At 38.4% G+C, this 21,738-nt stretch overlaps 2 protein-coding genes across 4 annotated transcripts; one reads left to right on the top strand and one right to left on the bottom strand.

Annotated features, from left to right (window-relative positions):
• The first annotated feature begins 107 nt into the window (after positions 1–107).
• Positions 108–16,418, top strand: LOC105182659 (DNA-dependent protein kinase catalytic subunit). Of its 3 annotated transcripts, XM_025304466.1 has the most exons (22): positions 108–232; positions 328–459; positions 614–777; positions 1,045–1,232; positions 1,653–1,818; positions 1,891–2,009; positions 2,144–2,161; positions 2,365–2,766; positions 3,133–3,311; positions 3,461–3,714; positions 3,849–4,887; positions 4,970–5,657; positions 5,741–6,307; positions 6,444–6,794; positions 7,060–7,215; positions 7,350–9,665; positions 9,841–11,153; positions 11,330–11,879; positions 12,297–14,696; positions 14,801–15,494; positions 15,779–15,987; positions 16,215–16,418. In XM_025304466.1, the coding sequence occupies exons 3-22, from the start codon at positions 651–653 to the stop codon at positions 16,290–16,292; spliced, it is 11,814 nt and encodes a 3,937-aa protein (XP_025160251.1). In that variant the 5' UTR covers positions 108–232; positions 328–459; positions 614–650; the 3' UTR covers positions 16,293–16,418. The 3 variants fall into 3 exon arrangements, with proteins under 3 accessions (XP_025160251.1, XP_025160252.1, XP_025160253.1); XM_025304467.1 differs by lacking the exon at positions 2,144–2,161 and having other exon boundaries at positions 108–459; XM_025304468.1 differs by lacking the exons at positions 108–232; positions 328–459; positions 614–777; ... (3 more) ...; positions 2,144–2,161; positions 2,365–2,766 and having other exon boundaries at positions 3,249–3,311; positions 3,468–3,714.
• A 525-nt stretch (positions 16,419–16,943) lies between these two features.
• On the bottom strand, positions 16,944–19,887 carry wds (WD repeat-containing protein wds). Its single transcript, XM_011140262.3, has 8 exons — positions 19,142–19,887; positions 18,799–18,895; positions 18,564–18,727; positions 18,371–18,460; positions 17,743–17,882; positions 17,349–17,580; positions 17,169–17,256; positions 16,944–17,073 (listed from the first exon to the last, which is right to left on the bottom strand). The coding sequence occupies exons 1-8, from the start codon at positions 19,232–19,234 to the stop codon at positions 16,973–16,975; spliced, it is 1,005 nt and encodes a 334-aa protein (XP_011138564.1). The 5' UTR covers positions 19,235–19,887; the 3' UTR covers positions 16,944–16,972.
• Positions 19,888–21,738: the final 1,851 nt, after the last annotated feature.

The raw sequence follows: 21,738 nt of genomic DNA, 5'->3' as shown, positions 1-21,738 counted from the left end.
GAATGGAGCGCATGCGAGAGCTACATCGGTGGTATGCCTGGACGGGGGACGCGGAAAATCACTAGGTGGTGACGTGCGCCACATCAGCTGAAGAGAAGTGAGGAACCGGTTCTCCGTACGTACGCTCTGTTTTCGTTTTTCCGATTTCGACGCGCAATGTTCATTTACCATACCAGCATTCGACCTAGAAAAGTGCCTAACTTCAGACAGATGTGGCCATTCGTGACACTGGGTTTAGTTTTCTACAACTTTTCTCGCTTTCTACAGATTCACAGTTTTTAGCCTTAAAGCTGCTGTTATTAATTAAAAAATTCAACTCTGTTGCAGCAAAAGGAATAAAAACGTATCGATGCTCATTGAATGAGCACCATCATATCAATATATGTTTTGTAAAATAGTCACAGCTGGACCACAGAGCTACCAACATGAAGTTTTCTTGTTGAACATATAAATATATAGGTTTGTTCTTTTTTAACTATGTTAAGTAGGTTTCGTTTGACGCTTTAAAGTATTTTAGCTACAAAATTACATTATTCATCGTGTGTGTTAGAACTACTTTGAAGTCCGTACGCAACATCGGATAATCTGCTACCATTGTCTTTAATTTTTTCAGTAATTATCAGTGTTTTTTCAAGTTTGCGAATGAAAAAATGGATTCGTATCGAGATTTTTTAATAATATTTAAAGAAGCTCTGTCTACTAAAGATTGTCAAACCTTGACGAATATTTTTAAAGAAGCCAGGAACCAACTCCAAATTGTTTCGACTGGACATCTAGGTAATGTATTGGAAATGTTTAAACAGCTATATTAATAATTTGGACAAAGCAGTTGTAATCAGAATTTTAATTTTTGTTATAAAACATTATCTTTCATCTGTATCGTATAATTTAACTATGTTCTATATACATGCAGTGTATATATACATGCGAATTAAGAATATAACTATATACATTTATTTCTGTATTTGTCACATATATTCATTTATTTTATTATAAGCTGTATAATAATATATTTGTATATAAATATAATATGTATGCTTCTAGAATTTTTTATGGATAACATACTTAGTGAAAAGGATGGCTTACTATATTTCCTTGCATCAATACTTAATAATTATCGTTCAAAGAAAGATACTGATGATATGTGTAGGAAAAGTTTCCAGTTACTTAGTTCACTCATTGAAAATTTTCATCATGTTACATGTTTCAAGAAGTATATCACTCAAATTAAGGTAATATAAATATCATCAATATACAGTATGATAAATGTTAATAGAATATAAGTTCCACTTGATGAGATTATATAGTTTGTATACTATATGTATATATTTCTATTTTGTATGTATCAAATATATCTATATTACGAAATAAAAATCTTAACTTAATTGAAAGATAAATAATTTTCTTTATAAAAACAGACTCAATGATTATATATAAAGATTAGATTAAATAGCAAGCAAAATAAAGATTAGATTAAATAGTAAGCAAAATAAATGAAATATCTTTTATAATTGAGAAAATCATAACAAAATTTTGGGGAAGAGATAATTTTTCAAAGACAAATCTATAATTTGTGAAGATACGATTTTTAAAAATAAAACTTTTCTTGTTTTTGATAAATAGTGATTAATGCATCCGTTATATTTTTGTAGGAAATCTGTTATGCAGTATTGCGTATGAAATGTAATTTCTACATCCAGAAAGATGCTAGTTATACCTTCATAAAATTGATAGAGAGATTTAGCCACCTAAATTTAATGCTAGATGAAATATTAAATCGATTTTTAACACATGTATTTCGTGTAAATACTATAAAAGGTTAGTATAAACATGACAATTTGAAACAAATCATGAAGGCTGATATTTTTTTACAAGTCTTTGTCATTGTAGAGAGAAAACTTATATATTGTGTGATTGGTAAAATAATTAAACACAATGGAAATATCTGTTTGCCAGAGGTTCATGTCAATCTACTATTCCGCCATTTTTGTACTGATGCATCGAACGAGGTAAAGTCAATAATAATCATAAGAGGTAAAGTCAATTCAGATATTTATATGTTTTTATTGATAGATATTAGAGAAAATATAATTTGTGTATAATCAGTATCTTTAGAAGCAATTTAAATTTAATATTTTTGCAGAAATTATGCAGGACTTATGTAAGAAAATTTTATTATATATTTGTAACTTTTTTGTGCAGTGTTATTGTTTGTGTAGTTATTGACTATATATATGTAGGATATCATATAACTGTATTATAGTATATCCCATATTTGCATGTGTTATATTCACATGTGGATTTAGTTAACTCATTGTTTATCTTGAATCGAGCTGTGTCATAATATCTTTCATATCATTTCAGTTACAGTTTGTTTCTGATGATGTGGCGAAAACAGAAGAAAAAACAGGGTTTAGTTTTCACATGTACTTCGACGCTATCGCAGACATATTGGAAAATATTCAACCACCGAATCATATAAAAGACAAACTCTTTCAAAATTTATATGAACGGATAAAGGTTATTAGCAACTTGAACAAACCGCAGATGCTGTTAAAATCCGCGATTGAACTTCTGGATCGTCATATGAATTATTTTCAAAACCTTCTGTATCCCGATTATCAGCATTGGCATAAAGTTCTTCAACATTTATCACATAAAGAAGCTATTTCAAATTGCGGTCAACATGCTCTGAGAACATTTTACGAAGTTATCGGGAAAATTCTCAGGGATCAAAGTAAAGAAGAAAGCGAAATTGTGTTACGGGTGAGTAAAATCAATATGAAATTATCGGTTTGCAACAGTGACTTGCTACAAAAAACTTATCGCGAAAGAAATAAAAGATTAAAGCGCTTTATTTTTCATTTTGCTCTGGTTAAATATGATAACCGAATTCTCGATGCTTTTAGCGTTTAAGCGGTTTTTGGCGCTAGTTTTAAGATACTGATTTCTAGAATATCAAAACAATTTGTATCTACTATCGCTTTGTAAAGAACTTTGTTAGATATATATATATATTTTTTTTCTATTATTCATAAGTTAACCAGTTTTTGCGTTTACATAGTAAGTGAAAAAAAATATTCTCTCTATTAAAAACATATTATGCATCCCCTAAGATATTTTTGCTTTCAGTATTTTCTGGATACATTTTACGGAATATTCGCAAATACCAACTTGAATTTAATCACGTTGCGACTAAACGTCTTTGGATATAGTCAAATGATTATACCGTGCAAAATGCATCTACTCGAATGTGATATCAGTCAGATGTACTCGACTATTGCTAATTATGCTCTTCCTCTTTCTTTCAGGTAAAACGATAAAAATATTTGAAACATATTCCTGGCGTTACGTAACATATAATTATGATTCTATAATATTCTATAATTTCATCTTATTCTCGAAATTAAAGAAATAAAATCAAGAGTGATCTCTCTTTTGATACTTTTTCTTTCCCAAGTGAACAGGACGATTCGGCGAACGTGGAGAATGTCTGTTGCTATCAGGAAGCACTCTCTAACATACTATGTCACATGTCTGACGTTACGGACGAAAAGATAAACGTCCTCGTACAACTTAGTATCTACACGATCAAGAGATTTCCCGACTTGGAGATATTTAAAAACAGACTCGCAATTTCATCCTTGATTAAAATTATCCTTAATCTCGCGTCTGTTGACAGAAGTTTACTGCAAAGATATCTCGATAATATAAGTAAGTAAATAAATCGTTTGTGTTTCAACGGTAATAAACTGTTTGGAACTGTGTGGAATTAAATGGAGTTAAATTTTCGTTATAAATTATCATGGATAAAACATTATTATGAATAATTCTCGTCGTAATTACAGTTTACGACGGTATCGCATGGAGCTGTTCGCATACGTTGGCACTTGACGCGGAGCTACAGCGGGAACTAGGCTACTTGAAGCAGCCACCGATATGTTACAAGAACTATCTACCGTTGTGGACGCAATTGTTGAACATCAAGAAGTACACGCTCTATTGTACCGTGCAGCTAATAGCGGAAACTCTGATGAACGTATGCATAATGCTGATCAAGCGACTGGACATAGATGTGAAACAGCAGTACGAAGATACCGTGCTTTCCGACGTTGCACTCGTACAGGGCGCTGTGAATCAAGCAGACTTCCGTGTGTTCACGAACCTCGTGGACCTCTACGTCGATGTGATAGACGCGACGGATGCATCCCTCTACTCCAGCATCATACCTGATTTTTTGCATGATATTATCAGACTGTCGTACAAGCATCCATTGATATCCGGTTTCTACAGACTAGCGCGGATTGCTCTGAAGATTCTCGATTGCACAACTGAAAAGGAGGAGAAGAGCGAGACTAAAAACCTAGTATCCAGCTATTTGGTGAACATTCTCGAACTGCTTCCTACGTTCTCCAATGAGCTACTGATCACGTGCCTCTACTTGATCCTGGACGAGCCCGGGATCTCATACGTCGCGACTGCTGTGTCGTCCGCGCGTCTAGTTTCGGCCTTCAGGATCGCTTTCACCATGGGTTTGAGCGATCTGGAACTCGCGTACAGCGCGCTCGACGCTCTGAAAACATGGACCGATACCCGACAGTCGCGGGAAGACGAGTGTATGAACGAGTCGCTGCGAGAGATCGTGCCACACTTGGAGTCGTACTTGCGCAGCACAGAGAGCGCCGTTGAAATGTTGCAGGAACTAACGACGAAGAAGAAGGCGAAGTTTAAGCGGATAGGCTCGACCGACAATGAGTGCACGTTGCGCAATTTCCAGCGACGAATACTATTGTTTTTCGGCTCGCTCGACCACGACGTATTATCCAGCTTCTTGTACGAGCGTTCGCTCAACACCGGCGCGTCCTGGGACCGAAAGGATCTGCTCAGGTGATAAAGAGATTATCCATTATCGTCATATATTACTTAAGAGTCTTTAATTGATGAACGAATGACGTAATTTGCTTGCCAGGTACTCCTTGCTGCTACCGGATGTGCGTTTAACACTTCACTTCGACCGGATACTGCCGCGCGTGATCGCGCTGGCGCGTGACTCCAGCGACAGGCGCACCAGAATCGCCGCATGCGAAGTATTGCACTCGATGGTCACATTGGTGATCGGTTCGATGAGAAATTCATTTCCCAATTCAGACTCGTTCGTCAGATTATACGCGTTACTATGTCCGATTCTGCTCGCGCTCGGTTGCGACTCCGACGAGGTGGTACAGAGTCTCTTTCAGCCATTTACGCTGCAACTGATGCATTGGCTGAGCTCGCAACTCAAATCACTGCCGTCTGTGATATCGCTCGTACTAGACTCCATCTTCAATAGCCTGTGTGACAATGCGAATCCGTCGTTGCGTGAGTTCGCCGGTACGTGCCTGGCCGAATTCACGTCCTGGTCCATCAGACAGGCTGATGAATGCGACATGCAGTCGAACGTTCATCAGATCGTACGCAGAATCAACTACTTTGCGCAACATCCGTCTGTACGCAAACGTGTAGCCGCCGCCGTGGCATTCAATCATCTGTACAGGATCCTGCGCGAGGACGACGATACGGTGTCGATTTATTGGCTGGAGATGTTCCACTGCTTCGTCCGTAGCATGGACGGGTGTGGGGACTCGTCAATCAGGAACGCGCTCGACCATATCAAAAAGGTGAGGAAGAACTAATATGTATCATAGAAGTTAAATATTTGATGCGCATTAAAGAGGTATTTGTATATTTCAAATTTGTAAAGGTGATGAAAGTCAAAGCAGATATTCTGAACGTAACCGCTAAAGACAGAAAGAAACCGCACGATTTCGATGATACGACATTGACACACGCTCTCTATTGGCTGCTGTCGCAATGCGGCGTTCTCGATGAACATTGCCGTGCCACGTGTAAGGAATTGTACGTTGATATCTCGCAATATGCAACCTGTGGATCCGCTCAGAAGACAACGCAGATTTTTGTCGACATTTACGGAATAGGCCGATTGAACGACATCATCCTGAGAGGTTTAAATCCAAACGCGGAGGATATTTCGAATGATAATATTAAGCTTCTGTTGAAGGCTTTGGACTATTATACGTGGTTGATAAAAGAGAAACTGCTGCCGATAGAGATTCTCTTTCCGAATAACGTGCAGGAACACTTAATCTTTGCTTGTATTCGCAATTTCTCTCGTCAGTTCTTACAAACGGCCACGACGACAGTGGCGAAGAGGCTCAGAGAAATTGACGAACGACCAAACACGTTACAATGCAAAGCTGTAATAGCCACGTTGAACTTCGTACAAGTGCTATTGGAGTGTGTCAATAATGTGAGTAGTTTATTAAGCGAGAGATTAATTGTATAACGTCACTAATTAAGAAGAGTAATTGAAAACTAATAGCGAAACTAATTTTTTCGTTTTCTCTGTATTTTTTTCTTTTTTTTTTTTTTTTTTTTTCCCTTAGATAGTCGACCGGATAGTTCTACCGGAATCGCTGTGGTACGAGTCGTTATTCGCACTGACGATTGAATGTGTGATGCATCCGCGTGCGATCGGCTTCGACGTTAAGAACATCAAGATGATGGACGAATTACCACATGTTTTGAAGTCTTTATTAAATAACATGAACTCACAGTTCAGCTATACCTTGAAGTGCAGCTTCCGGCGATGTGTGTTGAATACTATTCAAAAATATGTTCCGCAGATGCTCAATTTACGCGACATCGCACAGAGCTACTCTTGGGACGAACAGATTCAGCATGTTAACGGATTGATAATGCTTGAACAATCTAGTTTGCTCGATCAATCGATTCTGGTAGATATAATATAAATAAATTATTTACATACATACATATATACATACATGATAGCTTGGTAACTATTTGTCGGAAGAAAAATGTCGGGTATCAACCTTTTTACTCAATTTACTCATTTGGTCTCAAGAATATGCTGTTACAACAGTGCTCTAATTTTTGTTAACTTGACGACCTTTAGAAATTTCAAAATTATCAGAGAGGTGAATATAGAATTTATTCTCGTGTATGTTTTCATACTGAACATTAATTCGCCTAAATATACAGGAGGAGATAAGTGATCTCGTGAATCGCGTGAGCACGATCGAACAAATTTTCAATTTTATAACAAGCAAATATATGATGGGATTGACTCGCAGCGATTTAAGTGCACAAATGTTCGACTATCTGCGAGCTTTGATGGTATTGCAACTTCGACACGAGGTATATGTATTATCAAGTACGGTCTCTGACTGACAACTATTAGTTTGTAATTAGTTAAATAATTTGGATGATTTCTCCTATCATTTATGCCATTACGTAACCGATCTTAAACGTCGATCGTCCACGTCTTTTAGGCTCCAACGATGGAGCTATTAGTGAGACTGATGTCCAACGACACTTTGGTAACCGGCATAGACTCAATGAACATCACACACGGCGAGTATTTTCAAACCAAGTTCAGCAATGTGATATTCAATCATATATTGGCAAATGTAGACAGTATTACATTCGTTCTCGACAAGCTATCGCAGAGCAATCCTGTCTTCCTGCTCAAATGGACCGAAAACGCGTTACTACATCTGAAACAGAACAAGCGTACATCGCGAGAACACGTAGATCACGTAAACGTGATAGACGTGATCCTGCAACGATTCGCCTGTCTACAGAAAACCGCAATTGATAGTAATGTCGGCAGTCACAGGGAGCGACTAATCAGTATTTATAGCACCGCGGTACATCTGATATCCAAGCCGGTGGAGATCAAACGGAACCAGTTATACAGCGAGCTGCACGATTGGATCGTGCAGCAGTTGATCGAAGATCACGACATCGAATACAAGACGCTGATCCTGCGAAACTTCCTCATATGTCTGACCGATGCGACTGACCGCGTGGAAGACAAGCGTAATATGTATTACTTGTACTTGCTGAAAAATGACCGACCGTCTCTGTCCAGCAACGCCATGAAGGTGACCAATTGCTTTGAGACGCTATTAGTGCTGCTGTCAGTCACCGGATCGATCATCGTGCTCGATTGCCTAATAAACTTTGCCGCTGGCGCTGGTAAATCTCTATTCGGCGATAAGCTGAAAGAACACTTGCGCAGGTATTACTGCCGGGAGATACCTGACGCTACGGAGCGCGTTTTGTGCTCTCTGGAGATGACATATCAAAGTTTTATAAGGAGCGTGAATGTAGAAGAAAAACTCGACATTCTGCACGAGTTCCTCTTACCGGCGTTTGATCACTGCGACGCGCCGACGACCGAGCGCTTCTTTGAACGTAATATTCGCGAGTTGCATGCGATCAGTCGAAGAAACATATCGGACTCTATCAACAGCGAATTAGATCTTGTGTCAAAGATCGGTTGCTACCAACTGATGGCGATCATGTGCACCCGGCTGGAGGAGAGCAAGATAGTCGACGCGAACGGCACGATCGTGCGGAACGCAGGTCTCGATAATGTTCAAGATGGCCGGGAACTTGTTCAAAGTTTGTTTAAGGACGCGCTAAATGTGCGCAAGCTGAAAATCCAGATAAGATGTCGTGACATCGTGCGGTTGCTACACTGCTCCGCGTACAATTTGACGTTGGCGATCACGAGTCTGAAAGAGGATGAACAATTTTACAATATAGTGTTTGCAGAAAATCGCGATCGCGGTATGTTCATTTGGAAAAACATTATAGACTGCGAGAAGCATTATCAGCTTAGTCAGATCTGCGGTAATTCCAAGAGCCACTGTCGTGAGACCACCGTCAATATAAAGTCCTCCGTCATTGATGGAGGAAGAGAAGGGCAAGCGAGTAGCCAGCACAGATACTCGCACATTCACAGTTATGATTTGTTGACTTGCTCCTTGAATGAAGAAATTAACGCTTACGACTTCAACAAAAGTGTCCTGTTACCGGCTTCTGCCGCTATTCCCTGCGGACGGAGTGCGACGATAAACGTGATACTAGAGAGCGACGATTTCAATGAGCACGAGTGTATGCCGAACATCTGCGGTATATTACAGCGCTTCAGCAGTCTGAAGAAGCCTGAAAAGATGACCAAACTAGCCGAATGTCTGAATTACTTTGTCTTGGGCTTGCAGAAGGACGTTCCTCGTAATATTCAACTTTTCATGCTGAAGATCGTTGATAACACGGCCAATACGGTGTTTAAGCCGTACGCTAAGTTTATGCTGCCGGGTATCGCGCAGGCAGTCGCTAATTACTTGAAGGCGAACGACCTCAACTATATCATCACTAACGTTCTAAACATACTAATATCTTGGCGAGACAAGATAAACGACGAAAGTATAGGCAGAAAGGAAGTTCAGAATCTGTTCGAGGTACTCGTCCAAAGAGTACTTGTCAAATCACAAATAAGTAACAAACATATATACAACAACAATCTCGAATTGATTCGTACGATAATGAAGAAATGGTGCTTAACGGAATCGATAGTCTGCTTGACCGAGAGATTAACAATCGCAATGGAAGCCACAGTAGATCTCATTGTGAAATTGCTTTGCGACAATGATGAAATGGCGCGCGAGATCGTGGACAAAAATTTGACAGAGGACATCGTCAATCCTCTATTGACACCGTTACGGAACTGGAACGCAGCCGAGCAGGATATAGTGCGGTATTGCGAGTTTTTTGGATGGTGGTTGAAATTACGGCAGGTAATATATCATGAACATTCGAATATTAAAACTTATAGAATACCAAAGAATGAGTATGTAATTTAGAAATGTTTAAAACATTGGAAACTTTTCAATTTCGAGTAATATTTCGAGAAAATTCGAGTCTCATTATCTATTCGCAGTTATTTAGTCTGGTATTCGTCACCGATTGCAGGAGGACAAGCGGGACGAGGGCATGGAAAGTGCGACGAGAAAAAACCAGATACAGGACGTGAAGCAAAAGATCTTCAATATCCTCAATTCGCCGCCAAAGACTACGCAACGGTTAGTTTACATCGAGAAACAGCTAAAACGCATCGTCGTCCTGTGTAAAATTTGTCCTGATCTGGCCGTTGACTACATTACGATTGTGATCGACATCACGTCCACGGATAAAAATCGAGATTACTGTCTGGAGATATTCGCGCTGGCGATGCCACAGTTCTGCGATGCGACAATCATCTTGAGTAATTTGCACCGTATAGAATTGCAGAGTGTATTTACGAACCGAGAGGTACTTTGCGAAGCGAAAGCGCTGCAAATCGTTCACAAGTTAGTTAATACGGCTATCTCACCGGCGGATCTATTGCCCTACGTGAAGCTTACAATTTCATGCCTCGAGGACGATTCCACGGAACACCGAAAGCTCGTCTACAACGTGCTCATGAGCGTTTACAAAAAATACTTCGCTGACTCGGATGATGAAAACGTAACAATTCTGCGGTCGGAGAGCGCGCGGAAACTAGTGGTTGGATTGCTGGATCCCTCAGAGGAATTGCAGACGCGTATACTGCGTTTCTGGACGGAAGAGACGGATTTAAGCACGAAAAAATCCAAGGAACGATTAATCGCTGTGCTGAATTTGAGGACAAAGATGAATTTACATATGAATATTAAAGAGGAAGACGCGTACACGTTGTTTGTACCTTTGTTGATTCTGCAATTGACTAAGGAATCCAGAGATTACAATGAAAAAATGTTTCATCCCTTGCACAACTGCACCTACGAAGACTACGAAATCTCCGTATTTTGGCGCAGACGAAATCTCAGATATGTCACGCCGATGTTCGTCGACTCGCTCGCCTCGCAGATGAGCTGCACCTTATCGCAGAGTGTTGATGACGATCGTAGGATTTACAAGCATCCAGCATCGTCTCATTATCCTCCGTATGGTGTTCCGAGACTTCGCGCCACGCAGGACTTGCAGTTTGAGCCGACTATGCTGGACGACGAAGTTGCCATGGACATGGACGTAACTGCGACGTTAAATAATCCACTACTCGATGACAGATTCCAGCGGCCGACAACATCTTCGGGACGGTCTTCGCAACTCGCAAATTCGCAAAGTAGAAGACTCCCTGGGTTTTCGGCGAGTTCATCGGATGTCGGGGAATATATTCGCCGTCAACACGTGCGGAAGAACATGGAACGGCAAGAAATGATGAAGCAGGAGCACATCAGACAGAGAAACAGCGTGAAATTGTACAGGTGAGAGAGATGGGCTGTTGGGAACATTTGGGAATAATCTAATATTAATTAAATAATTAATTAATTCGAGTATTATTTAGTAATAAATTTAATAAATTAATTAATAATTCGAATATTATTTGAAGATATTGTTTGATATAATGAGATGACCAAATATTCTTTTCGTTTTGCCACAGGAAATACAGAAGTGGAGATTTTCCTGACATTGCAATACCTCACTCAAGTCTGATCGAGCCGCTTGCACAGCTAATGAAATTAGACGAAGTGATTCGCAAGGACATCACTGTGTTTTTGTTCCGCTCCTTGGTCGAGAAAACCATGGAGAAGGAAGATTCCGACAATTTCCGTCAGAGCATTGTCGAGAATCTGAAACAAATCTTACACGACAGCGAGAAGGGCAGTGCTTTCAACGCCGTGATTTTGGAGACGTTATTGACATTAAACGTCAGCGATTACGATTCATGTGACATAGTAAAGGTTTCCAAAGCGAACAATTTGAACGCTATCGGTATCCTTCTTCTAGAACGCAGTTTACATCCTGAAGCGAGCTACTTCGATGATTTCTTGCCCACACCGGAGAAGAGAATGAAGAAAAATGAGGATGACCCAGATAACTGGGCGGAGATCGATAAATGGTCACAATTGGCATCTCTCTATAAATCAATCGACGACGTCGACGTCGTCTTCAGTATCTTCCATGAGCAATCCTACGACAAAAATATACAGGTAATTCTTGTAAGAATTAATTTAATTTATAATAATCGATGCTATTATAGAAATATGATTTAATTTAATTTAATTTGTACAATTTATATAAATAATAATATGAATATCACTTACCATTCCTGTATTGTGTAGAAGAAAAAACTCGATGATCATTTCTTCAGTTCATAGTTATGAAAGTTTTTCAGAATTTATAAATTTTTTTATAAAATGACGTATTACTATATTAACTGGCGGATTGATTAACTAAGACGTTGATGAAGAGATGAAGAGATATTTACGATTAATCTCAGAGAGAAATCTTTTATTTTTAAACTCTTACAAATTTCTCTCTGTGACTGAAGAAAAATATACAATGACTCTTTTTTTCTGCGATGTGAAATTACCAATATGTCTCCATATGATTTTATTTTATTTTAGGAAGCGACTATCGCGAATGCCGATGGCGACTGGTTGCGCGCGAATATGGCGTTTAAAAGAGCTTACGAGTCGACAATGATTGTACCGTCGATGCACGAATACTGCATGGAGGGATTGTTCGAGCTAATGAACAATTTATGCGACTGGTCAACGACCAACGAGCTCATGGTGAGAGCGAATGGCGACTTGATGAACGTGTGGGACAAACCATGGCGAGACTGGATGATTCCACGCTTATGCGACGCTTATGTGTACATGACGGATGACAATTGCAGAGACTCGAATATTACCGACCGTGATCTGGAAGTTATATACAAGTTGTGGATCCTAGCTGATAACAATCCTAGCCGATTGGAGCGTATCAAATCGTTGGTGGGTGAAGATTTGGTGCTATCTCTGCTGAGGAAGAAGATGGAAGCGAACGATCTACTTAACGATCTATTGGATAAGATAGGAGAGCAGTGGGTTAAGTTGAACCCACTTTGTACCGAATTGGGAATGCGCAAGTTGCGAAAATTGCAAGTTATGAGCGATTTGCACGCTACACTGAGAGTCCTTCACTATACCGATGAGATGGATTTCTTCTTCGACAGAATGGTCACCTTGCTAGACTTCTGGACGACGAAAGTACCGACGACGCGAGACAATCTTATACAATGGACCAAGTTAGCCGCTTATCGAAGCTACTCTTCGAGACTGTTTAACAAAATACTGGACAGTAACAAATCGAACAAGTATGCCGAAAAAGTTCAAGAAATCAAGACACGGATACGTCAAGTGGATCACTATTTGCGATTGGGCATCGTTGACGCGGCATTGAAACAAAAACACCAATATATTGCCCAGAAGCACTTGAGTCACCTGGAAGATGTTTCAATCAGTTTGCAACCTCGACGAACATTGTTCGAGGCGAGGATCAAGTATCTGTGCGCCAGTCTCGAGACAGACGCGCACATGAAGATGCGCGATTACGTCACTTCTTGGAAATATTCGCATCAGTTGTTGAACCAGATAAGCGACGATGACAACGTTGACGTTGATACGAGTATCGCTGTAAGGGAGCACATCGGCGCTTTGGCCTCGACGATCGAACATCTGACTAACGAGAACGACGTTTTCGCCGCAGCGTTGCTGACAGGTAGCAATGAAGCTAGCATAATTCTTCAGGACATAGACGCGGAACAAGGAGACAATCCAGCCAATGTGAGAGAACTCTTGCTACACTATAGCCTGGACAAGTTGAAATCCTGCAGCGACAGCGCGGCAACGGCGACACGGGCAACGGCCAGTCGCAACGTCGGCGAGCACTATTACGCCTTAACCAGACACTGCCACAGCCAACTAACGAACGGCCGAATTATGAGCGAGGCCGAGAGAAACGATATCTTCCAGGTCTTTGTATTTGCCACGTTGCGGGCTATGTATCACGATTACCACGAAGCAACTCACTACTTCCCCTGTCTACTGAGTGACGAACAACTGCTGCAAAACGGAGCGGCGCGACGAACATTCGAAGGGGAATGTACGAGGCCGCAGCCGTGGTTGTTCTTGCGCTGGCGGGACCTGCTGTTCTCTCATCTTGGCACGTCGATCGCGGCCATAATCGCACCCATTGTCGAGAAGCTCGCAAAGACATATCCTGAGGCAATCGCCTACACGTACCTCTTAGCGACGGAGAAGCGATCCGTTATAATAAATGATCGTAGAACGCAGAGAATACACGAGATCCTGCAAGACAAATTGACCGAGATCGAGCAGTTTTTATCAGCGATGCAATACGTGGTACAGCCGGAGCTCTATTTGAAGTATTATCTTAACGAAGCGATGGAGCTGTTGCACAAAGGAGACAGATCGGCCTTCGAATCATTATTAAGCAAAGTCTACACGCCGATTTCCACTGCGGCGAACGAGAAAATTCCCCGACCGGGTAGCGTGTATAATGTAATCGCGAAGCACAAGAGCGGGATTGTGGCGTTAGATCCTGTCAATTGTGACGCCACACGAGAGAGTGTCCAACGCATGAAGGATCTGTTGGACAAGTCCCTTCGGGATCGTGCTAACAAGAAGAGACTCAAAGAATACAGTCCGTTTTTGCACGCATACGCGGGCGGCAATATCGAGATACCTGGGCAATACACCGGCAATCGAGAACCCATGCCCATGCGTTATCATGCCAAGATCGCGAGGATAGAGCCGATCGTAGAAGTGATGCATTCGCTGCGCAAGCCGATTCGCATCAGCATGATCGGTGAAAACGGGCGCGAGTACAAGTTCCTGGTGAAATTCGGCGAGGATCTGACAGTCGATCACGGCCTGCAGCAGTTGTACACCACTATGAACAGGACACTGTTCAACGACGCCGCTTGTAGGCAGAGACGGCTGATGATAGACACGTACGAGGTACATAATTACTATCATTATTTCTATCGTACTTGATTGTTTCATGCAACATTTATACCATCCAGTCAGTACTTTATACCATCTTGCAAATCTCTTCGTTACAGGTGATACCGTTGTCGAGATCGTTCGGCCTCATACAGTGGATCGAAGATACGAAATCCCTGGATAATCTGGTGTCGTTCACGCTGTCGGAGTTGGAGAGCAATCAGTGCGATGACAATCGCGCGAACTACACGAAATGGATAAAAGGAGCAGCACCTCTTTCTACACGGATCAGTGATCAATACACGGCGGCCACGGCCAAGTATAGTCGGACGGAAGTTGTGACGAAGATGAAGCAATTAATCAGTAACACCAAGCAAACTGCTCTACGTGATACCTTCATGGCAATCAGTCCGTCACTGGAGAGCTTTGTGACATTGCGACGCAATTTCGTGGCGAGTTACGCGACGATGTGCGTGGCACATTGGATCGCGGGTATTGGCGATCGCCATTTGGAGAACATCCTGGTAGTTGTGAGTTCCGGACGATGTCTCGGCATCGATTTCGGCCGTGCTTTTGACAGCAGTTTACGCATCCCGGTGCCAGAACTTGTGCCGTTTCGTTTGACGCCACAGATACTAGAGTTAATGCGACCCTTCACCGAGAAGCATCTCTTCGGCACGATCATGACTCATGTGGTGCGAGCTCTGCGAAACGACAAAGGCCCTATACTCGCCTGTATGAACATCTTCACTCACGAGCCTATCAACCGTTCGAGTATTAACGACGAAGACACCGCTATAAATAATCTAAAAGGTAAACAAGTTGTTGGTGAAGCCAGTTGTTGCCTAGGTCGCATGCAAAGTTCAATTCATCTAATATTCCAACATTCCCTGTTAAGGAAACTTCGATTCCAAATTGGTCAAAGAATCTGTTATTAAAAAATAATGTGACAAAAGTAGAACATTTATATGTAAATGATAAATAATCATCTCGGGAAAGAATAATTCATTCCAAAGATCAAATAGGAAAAATATCCACAGAAATTAACATATTATTAGACTTATTAATATGAGATAACAATGTTGGGTAATTTCCAGAATCAACATTTTATTTCAAAGACATTATTATGACAGTTGAGAAGAAATTAAGCGGGATCCATCCATCATATATCACATTGAAGCAGTTAAAAAGGATGCATAAAGATGAATATTTCACGAGATATGAAGCAATTATTACTGGCAAGGATGAATCTATTATACAAGCACGGGCACTAGTGCAAGACGATTGTTTGACAGTCACTGAACAGGTATTAGTTACTATGATTATAAACAAGCAATCAATTGGTATTGTTAAAAATAGTTTTCTATAATTTAAAATTATTTCATCTAAATCGACTTGCTATTAAACTTTCTATTAATAATTTTGATTTATGAAACTTGATATATAACATGTGATCAGTAACCACAATATATATTAATATTTTCTATAGTTTTTTAAAATTCCTTTTTGGAATTGATATTAATTATGTTTTAGGTAAATTGTTTATTGGATCAAGCAACAGATCTCAATATTTTGGGTCGTATGTATGTTAAATGGCATCCTTGGTTGTGATTCTAAAATTTAGCATTAAAATTTAGCTTTTTAGCATTGTTCAACATTAAAGTTTCACAAGCAAAGAAACAGAAAAGTTCAAAGATCTAAACAAGAATTTTATGTATATCGTTAATTGTATATAATATCATACATTATATATATATATATATATTTACTAAATATATATATATATATATACTAAATATATATATATATATATATAATATATATTAATCCACCAAATTATATACCAAACATATATACTTTAGGATGAGTTGCTCTATAAGAAATAAAATAAAAACTTGGTAAAAGTGATAGTTCTTTATAATGTATTTTTTTATTTAGAAGTGAACCACCAAAGTGTAAGTCAAGTATTTTATTCTAAGCTAGAAACGTGTCTAGCATCGTTGATAATAAAATAACGTATTTTGCATGTACGCTTCATGTCGAATTATTTTTATACGCATTTATAATCTGCACGAGCTAATAATTCCTACAGACAGAACGTAGCAAGAAACATGATAGTAAACAAATTTTTTATTCTTTTTATTTTTATGAAAAAATGGTAAATCGGTTGATAATGGTTTTGCTTCTTGCAGCGCTTTACCTGAGATCTATTGTATATTATAATCTTCTAACAAAATAGCAACACGGTTTGTACACAAAGAATCCATACAAGAAAAATATTCAAGTCTTTATTATGTATCACTTTTCCACAATTTAATGGTTTTGTCACTTTCGAGGGCAGCGGAAGCTATTATATTCTCTGTTGGGTGACAGGTTGTACAGAGTACTACATCTGCAAACGCATATTATACATTTTAGCATAAGTATACATTTATTTGTTGTACAACAGCACTTTTACTTATAAGATAATTAAATTTGCAAGCTTACCTGTATGACCCTGTAATTTCTGTACAATCTCTTTTGTTTGTAAATTCCAAATATATACCATATTGTCTTCAGAACCAGACACAATCCACTGCATTAAGAGAATGTAGAAAACGTAAAAGATATTAAATCTCCAATTTTATTCATCATATCATTGGAAAACTAGTATGAAAAGCTACATACCTTGCCACCTGTTACAGAGAAGTTTGCAAAGATGCAATATTTTTCGTTTTTGTGACCAGTATAGGTTTTTAAGCACTTTCCTTTACTGTAATCCCAGAGTTTCAACGTGTTGTCTAATGTAGCGGCCAAAATGTATTTTCCATTCGGCGAAAATTTAACAAACGATACTGGTGGATTATCGTCATCAATCAATGTTTTTAGGCATTGTCCTGATGCTGTGTCCCAAATTCGACTGCAACAAATTTTAATATTGTTATATTTTAAATATTTAAATGTATTTATATATAAATTATTTTATACAAATCAATAAAACTGTTGTTTTATCTCTAAATTTTAAGATCCCTACAAATTGACTGAATTGTTATTTTAAGTTAAACAGAAGTTCGGTACATACCATAATCCATCATAGCTACTCGACACGATTAAAGAACCATCTCTATTGAAATGTACTGCACTTACTGGATCTGAATGAGCTGGCAAAGTTTTGAGACACTTTCCTGTTCTAACATCCCAGATACGTACACTTTCATCGAACTGAAAAACCAAAGGTCTTACATCTATATTTTGTGTAATTTAAATGCCTAGTCATATATAAAAAAAAAAGATTCCAAAATATACATAATAAATAACACCACAGTAAATAGCAATAAAGTATATAATATTACTCTATAGAAATTATATTTTCACTTAGAAAATATTAAAAAATAAAGTATATAGCTCTAGTACATAAAAATTACATTATATTTAAAAAAATTGAAGAATAGTGCATTTATGTACAATTCCAACATTTTCAAATGTAGTTTAAAAAATTTATAATTTTTTTAAACTATTCAAAATCATTGTACAAATATGTAAAATTATATACACAAAGAATATTTTTAGAAAAATGAAGATTATATATCTTATTTGAAAATTTCTCTCTCTTTCTCTGTTTAAAAATCTCGAAGCTTATTGTGGATCAACGTACAATCAATACATATAATCAATATATTAATCAATATATTAAAATTTAAGTTACTTACAGAACCAGATACTATAAGATTAGACTGTGGATTAAAATTACAACAGAAGACATAATTACTATGTCCTTTTAATGTTTTTAAACATTTTCCCTGAAAAAATTAGAATTTAAATGTCAAAATATTGAATGATATAAGAAAAAATTAATATTTTCAAGTAATTTTAAAATATTGTGAATGTGTGTACAATACTTACAGAGCTCAATTCCCATATTTTTAAAGTTTTATCGTCAGAACCTGATACTAACAACCTACTGTCACTAGACCACGCTACGTCTGAAATACCAAGTTTGTGACCAGATATGGTCTTCTCAAATTTTCCATCATAAGATCCCCAGATTTTGATAAGTTTATCAGCGGCTAATAATTAGAAATATATTATTATGGTACGTATAAACTACTATAAATTAAAATATCCAAAAGCTATTTACCAGAACTTGCCAACCATTCTCCATTTGGACTGAATTTTACAGACGAAACCGCCTTAGTATGACCAGCTAAAGTATATTTTAACGTATAGTTAGGTCTCTGCAAAAGATGGCAAGATACAATTTATTTATATTTTTTTTCTTCAAGGTTTTCCGTTATCCTTTTCAAATCATGCTATATATATTATTGATAAGTATTATTAATGCATCTTATAAGTGTTATCAAACTTTCCCCTTCTAACAACTAAAAATTCACAGAGAACCAGTTATACGACACTTTCCAACGATTCCATTAAATAGTAAACTTTTTCCGATATAGTTTATTAAATATATTTTCATCACTCACCACTATTGTGTTGCTTTTTGTACTACTAGCAGCTGCACCTGTAGAATTACCAACGGACGTTTGATGGCCCGGCGATGGACCTAGAGGTACCATTTTTCCTTAATTGATACCGTGTCGAGAAAAATATAATAATAATAATCGCATTTATTTCAGGAGTTTATAGTAAAATCCACGCCGAAGAAATTGAAAGCTGATAAAAACTGTTCACTCGCCAGCCAAGACACGTACACGATGCGTAAATCGTCGTGAACTCAGTATAATATTCCGGTGAGAATCTCACGAATCTCGTCAACACGAACCACACACGCCAACACACTACTGTTTTGACGGGACCACGCGTCTTTTAGCAACACAAAAATTTTTGCCGGTACATGCTACATCACGGAACACATAACATGACGCGTTCGCTGAATCCCACGTGGAATCTGCATGCCCTCTGCTTCGTGATGACAACTTCTGTATCTGCACTTTTTATTTTTTATTAGCTTGTATGGTATATTATTACACTTCCCTTCTGTCTATATCACTAGGCTTACGTTCCGTCAACCGATTAATGAGGTAAACACAATTTTCTCGACTTTATATATCACGACGACATAAACAACTAACGGCGAAATAGGACAAATATGGCTGAATATCAGTATCAGAACGGTTGAAGATCAGTGCTGCGAGATCGGGAGCATTTCCCATGCTATAGCGCATGCCTGAAGTGACGTAGGCGCTACATACATGTCAAAACCCACTGACGGTTTAAAGCGCATGACGGAGGAGCCATGAAGGATCCTTTCTATTCTCCCTACAATTCCTTCATATTTTCTTTCACACGAGGGATCTTACGCCCGTATTAGACTATAGATTGAAAATTACAAGTGGACCAATTTAAATAACCATAATAAATAAATAATTAGATTACCTGATTTATCCGATTGCAATTTTCAATCTATAGTATCATACGGGCGTTAAAATACCTTTAAATTAATACGGTACTGAGACCCCCATAGCGTTTGCTCAATGCGCATGCTCGGAAAATCTCCCGATTTCGCAGCACTGTTGAAAATGGTTGATTACATCATAGACTGTGCAGGATTTAGGGCCAATTGTTCCAACTTCGTGGTAAATTAACTGATAGTTAAATCATATCCCTGTTTTTGTTTAAGTTGAAGGAGAAACGAAGACAAACATATGATTTGACTGTCAGTTAACTTACCAAGAAGTTGAAACAACCGGTCCTTAGATCAGTTGCACGTAGGCCGCAAAGCGGCAGTTGGAAATGTCGCAGTAGCCAATCAACGTCCCACGTGACACATATTTGTTTTGTATTCCGGGCAAGCAAGATGTTGAACGGCTACTGCCGATTGGCTACTGTGATATTCCCTAACCTAACCAATTTCCGCCGCGCGGCAAGCGTTGCTGCATATTGTACATGCAACCGGTCTAAATTGCAGTAGTCGCAATGGCAATTGTAAGCGCGCTTCTTTACGAAGTATATTATATGTATAACCGACTTTATATCACGTATAACTATTGTCAGGAAGGAAACTGAATGTAATCGAATTCGTTAAAGAAATAAATGAACGTATATTTAAGACAAAAATCGTCTGCAAATAACGACTCGGCGCACGCTATACAAGAACGCTCTCAAGCTCGTCAGTAACTCGAGAAAGCTTCGACAGGCAATCGACTATGCTTCAACTGTGTCTCGACAACGACTCTGCTAAATCTTCTCTCTCTCGCCATCGGCTAAGGCCCGGTTCCACAACTTATTAGTAAACGAAGTTTAACACGTTAACCCTAGTTTAGATAGAAAAATTGCGTTCCACAACTGTCTTAAACCATAGTTAACGTTGATTTCTCACAGTTAAAGTTAAACCCAAAACGTTGGGCGTTTAAACGAAGTTAACGGGCGTTAATGGGCGGTAAAACGAATTTAAACGAAGTTTAACACTGTAGCACAACCATCAATTTGAGAAAAAAATTTATGGCTATCCCGGTTTTGGAGTTCAGTTGACAAATATTTTGAATGTTTGAACACCAAAGAGATATATGGCTTTAGAATACATATTATCTTCATTTAAAGATGAAGATTTTGAAAACTTAATTTATCGATGGACAAGAGACGTAAGAATAAGACGACCATCATATTTGGAAGAATTTGATAATGTCGATTTTCATGCACGATTTAGATGATCAAAAGAATCTGTCATCTGTTATATCTGTTATGCAGTTCTAGCAGAAATCGAGCATGAAATTTCTCATAAAACAGAATAGTAAGTATATAAATTTAATTTAAAATATTGGGTTTTTTGCTTCGACAGATTATATTCTAAAACAGAGTAGCAACTATATACAAAAGTCAATTATTATATGATAAATGCAATCAAATCAATAATATAAACTAATTAATTATTATTAACACTGGACTTCCACCTTTTAATAAATTAATACTTATATACAAATACAGCAAATCTTAATGTTGGTTAGTGTTTACTTGATACGAAACAGATATATTGTTCTCTACTATCGACGTTATAGCATCCAGCTTATTTCAATTTTCCCTCTTTTCACTATTAGCAACAATCATATTACTATTAGCAACC

This window comes from Harpegnathos saltator, unplaced genomic scaffold, assembly GCF_003227715.2.
Source record: "Harpegnathos saltator strain DR-91 unplaced genomic scaffold, Hsal_v8.6 scaffold61, whole genome shotgun sequence".
NCBI classification, from domain to species: domain Eukaryota; kingdom Metazoa; phylum Arthropoda; class Insecta; order Hymenoptera; family Formicidae; genus Harpegnathos; species Harpegnathos saltator.
Note: the sequence above shows the minus strand (reverse complement) of the source record. Positions and strands in the feature narration are given on the sequence as shown.